The sequence below is a fragment of the Acinonyx jubatus genome, chromosome E4 (genome assembly GCF_027475565.1).
Source record: "Acinonyx jubatus isolate Ajub_Pintada_27869175 chromosome E4, VMU_Ajub_asm_v1.0, whole genome shotgun sequence".
Taxonomy (NCBI): Eukaryota; Metazoa; Chordata; class Mammalia; order Carnivora; family Felidae; genus Acinonyx; species Acinonyx jubatus.
The window spans coordinates 38,532,500-38,540,076 of record NC_069395.1 but is presented as its reverse complement, the minus strand read 5'-3'; the positions used below and the strand labels follow the sequence as shown (position 1 = coordinate 38,540,076).

Below are 7,577 nucleotides of genomic sequence, written 5' to 3'. Positions count from 1 at the left end.
GCAGGTGAGGAGTGATCTTTGACCCCTCCCGGGCTGGGCCAGAGGAGACCCCACACCGTCCCTTCCTTCCACACCCTTGCTCCCTCTCAGAGCGCCCCGTCCTCCCACCTGCTTGCGGTGCGTGGCCAGTTCATTTGCCCGTCATCCTGTCTGGCCACATGTTCTTATGGGAGAGAGAATATGAGCAGGGAGAGCCCACACTTTCACTGGAAAAGACCCCACAAGACCCCCAAACCCCACGGCTGGCCACCCTCGTCAAACATTCATCCGAGAGAACCAGATTGCTGCCGCTACTGCTGCTGCTGAAATTAATGGAATCTGGCAGGAAAACCTTTTGTTTTTCCAATCCCGGATTTTGCCAAGCAAACACAAGGATCATGTTGAAAATGGCTGCTGTCGAGAAGCCGGGTTCGTGCCGTGTGGAAGCTCCCAGCGCACCAGCCTCCGCCCAGGAACAGCGCACACTGGGTCCTCTTCAGTTCCGAGATGCTTGGCGATTTTTTTTTTTAATGCAAATAAAGCGTTAAACAGGAAACCTTTCAGGATCACTGCCATGGATGAGAACCAAGTGCCAGTTTCCCTTCTTTCCAAGGACAGCGGCTCCAATCCGACATTTTGTGACTTGGAGATGTCGACTGCGGGTTCAGAGGAACCAAGCCAGAGAACCCGGAGAAAGTCCTGTTTGCCTTGCAGAAGGATTTTGTCCCCCAGGGTCCAATTCTTATCGACTTGGCCTGCGGTCTGGTGCCCAAACAGGGGTGGAGGGGGCAGGGGCATGGACAGAGCTGGTCATGGGCAGCATCAGAGGCACGCGTTTCTTTGCCAGGTGAAGAAAAGACCCTTTTCCACACACCCTGAACGGGTCAAAACTGCCATGACCTTCTCCCCCCTCACTCTTCCACCTGGTCTCATCCCACAGGGAGACGGGAAAGGGGATTGGGTTACTGCTGCGGACTTGAAAGGCAGCGTTTGTGTCTTTCGGGCAGGGCGGCCGCGGCCTTCACCATACTCTGTCATGATCTGTCCCCATCCCATTGTTTTAGGACAGAACAAGAGGGAATCTGCAGAGGCGCCCCACTGGAGGCTTTTGTTGAAACAGAAACTTTGTGTGGCCTGAAAAGAACTGAATTAAGTAGGGATGTAAACTGAACACACCATTTGTTTTCCATTGGTATCGCTCGAGAGGGGAGAGCCCGGGGAGAGGAACGGGGGGCCCTTAAGGGCCATTTTCTGACACCAATCGGTTCACAAGTGGCTTTGGGCATGTGGTTTCACCTTGAAATCCTCTCTGATGATCCCAGTTCTTACTGACCACTGCTTTCTCTAAACTCCTAGGGTATGTTGGTTTAAGCTACACAAGTTAATTTTCAATTAAAGGTTGCTTCACACATTGCCTGCTATGGCAGGTCATATCTTCCCGGTGGGACGGTAAGCTTATGATTATCCTCCTCCCGTCCAGCCTGGGAACCTCACTGCCTGAGAAAAATAAGATTCCTCGTTCTCGTTCCTATCATTTTAGGACCTCCGGTATCCTCAGTATTCCAAACGGGATATTGAAATCTTTGTGCAATGAATTAAGGGGGGTTGGTGGGGCAGACACAGCCTAATGTGGAAGCCTGCTGCATCTGAAAAGGTCAGGAGGGAGGCAGTGAGCTAGCCCCTGGAGACTTGGGGACACCGGTGGACTGTGGGGGGCTGGGTCCCACTGAGCTCCATTGGCCCACAAAGCTGGAGGTGTCTGGGACACTGGGGTTCCCTTGTGTACTTGTATTCCTCCCAACGAGACCGTTTGCAACTTGAGGCTGCCTGGCACTGTGTTTGTTAGAAGAATAAATGAGTGGCTCAGGGCCCAGTCCTGTCATGAGATCCGAAGTAACAGAGCCACCTCTGTGACCCAGCTCCTAGCTCCTTGGGAGGCCATTCAATAAACACTCTTTCAATTATGCTAAATTGCATTATTTTAAACTCACTGGGGAAAAACAAAACACACACAACAAGAGCTCTGGAACAAAGGTAGGAGCCCAGAGACGCCGGTAGCAGCTGTAAAGCAAAGCGGAGGGTCTGAGGAAGGAATGGTCTAAACAGTCTGCGTTCACTTTAGAGAGACTTCTTGGGAGGGTGCAGGAGGAGACATTTCACGGATTAGTGATGTAAGAGTGAGAAGGAATGGGCTGCATCTCCCCCAGCACTTTCCTGAAAGTCCACATGGCAAGTGAACACAGGTAGCACATTCCACTGATCAGAGGGCCCACTATCGTGCCCAAGACACAGAAAAATACAGCTTCCAGGTATGTTGTAAACAGCTGGAGTGAGCGAAAGAGCATTGGTCTTTGTGGCAGCCAGACCCAGCTTCTAATTCCAGCTCTGTCCCTTGCTAGTATTTGATCTTGAGCAAACCACTTAACCCCTCTGTACCTCAGTATTCAGACTTTGGAAACATGGGTCTGATGTTTTCCTCGAAGGCTGATGCGTTTGCAAAATAATCCACGTGGCGACACCCAACACAGTGCCTTGGGTGCTCAGTCAATGGGAGCTACACTGAACAGAAGAAAACAAACTAAAGTAGCCGGGAAAGGAGCTAAAACATTCTCGTAATTCCCAGACGCTAAGCATGATCTTCACCTACCTCTCTCTCGGGCAGCCTTTTAAGTTCTTATGTAATGTTTTCATTAAAATAAGAACAAAAGGTAGACAACAGAGATATTCCCAATAATACGATAAACACAGGCCATATAGAAATAATATAGAAAACAGGCAATGTGGCGTCTGGACACCTGGGCTCCAGTCCCAAACTAGTATAACCTTGAACAAGTCACTGAAACTCCCTGGCCTTCAGATTCCCCATCTCTGAAGGAGGCAGAGGCGGGGATGTCAGTCGGGGAAGAGAAGGAAAGGAATGTGTTCAGCTAGACGATTCGTAGCCACTGTGAAAATCGTATGCCGCTAGAGCGAGGAGAAGACGTGCTTGGGCAAACACTCGTTTCACTCAATCTTTCTTGTGAGTTCATTAAAAAATAAATCACTACCAATTGATTTCAAGCTCGAGAAAATGTTTCAGTGAGTGTTCATCTCACTACTACCTGTTCTTTTGTGATCGGGCCCAATACGTGTGGTTTCCACGGCTTCGGAGTTCTGTTAGGGAGCTCTTCAACCCCAGGGCAGTTTCTCTCCCACCCTTTCTTCCTTCCTGGGGTCTACCTCTGATTCACCTGGGCAGCATTCTGAAGAGGAATGAAGAGACAAGGTTTAAAAATAAAATCCCAGCGGACCAGAGGGTCTTGATCATACATGACTGCCCCCCCTTCTTCTTTTTTCTGTGAGTTTCTCAGCTAAGCTGATTGATCCCCCAAGTTTCCAGTGGCCAGCCCTCTTCTACCGTGCTTGAGATTGGAGAAACACAATGCGCATGCCTGAAGCAGAATCTCTTCGCTAAAAATACCCTGCATTCCTGAGTGACTACCAAAGCTCCCTCCTCAAGCCCATGGACAGCCAAGCTAAAAACAGTAACCAGCAGCTTCAAATGGCACCAGTAACAAAAGTAGAGGGGCCCGAAAACAGCATGCCGCTCTTAGCCATCTGCCATCTTGGCCCGCCCTGGCTCCCCTCTTCCAAACAGCGATGGGCATCTTAGTGCTCTTCATAGCTGGGCTTCTATGGCAATAGGTAGGTGAGGCTTGGCTGCCTGGTGTGCCTACTGGCCCACAGGCTGTCTGGCTCAAGACCTGGTCAGCGTGTAAAAGGAGGTGACAGAGGCAGGGGAGGGTGATCAGAGCAGCTTGTACTGCCTACAAGCAGAAAAAAATCTGGGACTTTAAGCAGTCTTTGGAGGGAACATTCACCTCCTTAACCTGACCAAAAAGCCTTCTATGATAGATGAGGAAGAAAATGCCGGAGGCACTCAAAGCATTCACAATGGCTAAGGCTCGCGTCTTCCAGCTTCCAAATATCTACTCTAGTCTACTCTTGTCCTGCTAGCGCGCTCTCACAAGTCACCTCCTCCAGAGAGCTGGCCCAGCCCACACCCTCGCCATGACCAAGGTGTATATTGTCTGTGTGGCCCAACAGCTTTACCGCAGGAAATAATCCGGTGCCTCAAGCATTGTAGGTATTCAATAATGTTTCCTGAATGGATTTAGGACCAAGCTAAACCTTTCCATTCATACTACCTCTGTAATCCTGTACCTGAACAATTCTGTCAACTTGAATCGATCAGTTTTATCTATGACTTGGGACTAGAATCTCCTTGAGGGCAGCCATTTACCTTTTCATTGAAATCTAGCCCTGAGAGCTCTCAAAATATTGTTTGTTGAGATTTCAAGGATTCACAAACCATCTTATGGGCTCTCGATACACATGTATTCAATGTAGAGGCAAAACATTATAGGAATCACTTTTATTTAACTCTAAGTGTGATCTCTAAAAGAACTGAGGTGGATTACATACACAGAGAAATTAGGAAATATAAGTGAGGGAAATATAAGGGAAGAAAACAGGATGAGCCCAAAAGTGAATTATAAATAAAATGATGCTCTAATAGGTACACACTAAGAAATGGACCGCGATTTGATTCTGAATGGTCAAGGAAAGAAGAAAACATGAACAATTATACCAGTTTCAAAGCCCAAAAGTTTTAAAATAAATCCATGAAGGAAGTCCTGTGAATCCAGTGTCACAAGCATACGTCTTGGGTCATAATCCCACCGAGAAGGAAGTGCGAGCGGCTCAGCACAATCCATCCCACTAATGAAAACACAGCTCAGGGAGCATGTCCCCACCAATGTGACACAGACAGACATAACTGGCATAACAGACAGACTGGCATAACCTCTCCTTCCCCTGGCCCTGCCCCTGGCCCTTTGGTTCCCAATTAGCAGTTACTCCACCTAACCCTTTGAAGCTTGAGTTCATTTGGTTCTTAAATTCCTTTCTGGTTTCTTCTCTACCCCTCTGTCTTGACCTCCAGAATTTCAGATCACCTGCCAGCCTACCTAGATTCTGCTGATTTTGCCCTAACTCAGAGAGCATGTGTGTTTGTCTGTGTGTGTGTGTGTGTGTGTGTGTGTATGCACACGTGTGTGTGCATTCCTGACTCCTATGCTAGCCTCAGCACCCCTCCCCTCAAACCTCAGATTTCTTACCTTTCTAAAACTCTCCTTGTTGCTGACAGACCATCCTTCTCCATGGAATGCTAGTAAATTGGAACCAATAATTTGTTCTACAGATTGAAAAGCACCACAAATTTAACTGAGAATGAGCAATTTCTTTAACCCTAAAACCAGAGAGTCTAAGTGGTGCCTATAAGAGCCCTTTGAAGGTTTGAGGGAAGAATTTAGAAGAAGAAGAAGAAGAAGAAGAAGAAGAAGAAGAAGAAGAAGAAGAAGAAGGAGGAGGAGGAGGAGGAGGAGGAGGAGGAGGAGGAGGAGGGAGGGAAATAGGACAACAAATGAGACAAGTGGGAGAGAGAAGAAAGAGCAGGGGTACAGTCATCTGCAAAACACTAACTGATGTCAGAGTTGGGTCACCTGAACAAAGGGCCACACAGGGGCTCATGTGCAGCAGAGTCATCCATCCAAATGGGGGAGGGCATCGGGTGACGTTTGGGACCTGCTGTACTGATGCAGTCCCCAACCATTTGGTAGCAACATCTTATCTGATGTGTTGGACACTTCCGGCACCCCTTACTCAAAAGATGAAGATAGATTTTACATTGACTTGCTCTAAAGGATTTGTGTTTTGAGAATTTATACAGGGCTTTGTGGAAGGCTTTAGGGTTTCCGGAGTTGCTGACACGTCCCACAAACTGGCCTGATGTCCAGGTTAAGGTGGAGGCTTTGCCCAAGTCCGCTGTGGTATAGATGAGCTCCTTTGTCCTGACATGTAGACACTAACACAGCTGAGCACCCTCACTGCCACCACCATTTGGGACCTTGAGGGCCAAACTATGCCCCATTTATTCATCTTGCTTTTCAGTGACCAGCACACTGCCAGGCCCAGGTGTTCAGTAAACATAAATGGAACAAACCAAAGGATCCCCATATGCCAGCAGCTTCCCTGATGCTCCCGCCTAGAGGAGAGGATGAGCAGACAAAGGGGGCCCAGGGAACAGCAGCCTCAAGGTGACAGGTTCCACCATGTAAGAGAAGGTAGTGACACAGAGCTTCTCAAAGCTGCCCCATGACACCAGAGTCAGGAAGGGCAGGGACAGAGAACAATCCGAAAATGCCCTATTGTCCAGCCTTGGCCCAGGGGCATGTCATTGGTCAGACAGAGTACTCGAGGTGGGCTCCCGGGACATGCCGTGGCCTGCACTGGGTATGTAGGACACTCAGGGACACTGGGGCATGAAAAGCTAGACAAGGCAAACGGCAACACTAATGACCGCCATTCATCGAGCCCTCGCTAACTGCAGGCACTGAGCCAACGTTCTACCTGTATTATCTCTAACCCTCACAACATCACTAAAAGGTAGATGGCATCTCCATTTTATGAATTAGGGCCTTAAATCTCCTATGTGAGCAGTAGAACCGGGACTCAAAACCGCCTTTCTCAGACCGCAGAGCCCAGGATCCGGGCCACCAACTCATCATCTGCTCTTTCTCTGTGCTGTTCCCAACCCACTCCTGAGCTGGATTTTCTAGACCTCTCTTTTGAGCCTCTATGAATGCCATTTTCCCATTCTGAAAGACCTACCTTCCCTCCGTCGAGGTCCTTCTCATCTGGAATGCCAGCCTGACTCAGCTCTGATCCTTCCTTTTATGGAATACTCTCAAATGTAAATGGTTTCTTTGCATGGCCTTGTGCTGCTTTATAACTATTCTTAAATGCATTGCTACTGGTGGTGGTTGTTATTTACCACGTGTGTTCCCGAGCCCACCTGCAAAACAGGTCTGCAGGCTGCCTGTGGACAAGCATCTTCTCCGTGGTCTGTCGGATCCAGCTCCTGCTGGTGCTGATTGTTAAATCTTTAGGAAGTTTGCAAGCCAGTCGTTAAAGCGCTGGTGGCGTGCAATCAGCCATGGAGAGTGTGTGCTCTACGGAAACTGGCAATGGCTACAAATCAGGTTTTTGCCCCAGAAAGCTGGTTGTTAACATTCAGCAGCACACCATTGCTTTCAGCTCTTGCTCCCTACTTCACCTCCTGCTTGGTTTCCAGCACCATAAAATGTGTCCATCCTTCTATTTTTTTTTAGTTTATTTCTTTCTTTTGAGAAAGAGAGAGAAAAAAAAGTAGGGGAAGGGCAGCAAGAGGGAGAAGACAGAATCCTAAGCATGTTCCGCACTGTCGGTACAGAGCCCAACGCGGGGCTCGAGCTCACGAACCGTGTGATCGTGACCTGAGCCAGAACCAAGAGTCAGGCGCTTCACTGACTGAGCGACCCAGGTGCCCCCAAACGTGTCCACCCTTATACTGAGTGCCAGCATGCGATGGAAGCATATAGACGTGGGGCATCATAGGAAGTGTCAGTGACTAGCGACCAGAGGACAGCAGCAGTCCAGGGGCTTTCCTAGAGCCAGGGAATTACTGAATCCCGAATTAATCGCCCTCAGTCCCACACCGGCCCTTCAACCAACACTTT

The 7,577-nt window shown here is 48.8% G+C and overlaps 1 protein-coding gene across 2 annotated transcripts in view; it reads right to left on the bottom strand.

Moving 5' to 3' along the window:
• Positions 1–282: 282 nt before the first annotated feature.
• Positions 283–7,577, bottom strand: part of RPS6KC1 (ribosomal protein S6 kinase C1) — a 318,908-nt gene continuing 311,613 nt past the window's right edge. The window contains exon 17 of one of the 2 annotated variants that reach the window (XM_053208746.1): positions 283–3,221. In XM_053208746.1, coding sequence (XP_053064721.1) covers positions 3,148–3,221 — 74 coding nt within the window. In that variant the 3' untranslated portion in view covers positions 283–3,147. The remainder of the gene's footprint in view (positions 3,222–7,577) is intronic. The other variant, XM_027074460.2, reaches the window with a different exon arrangement.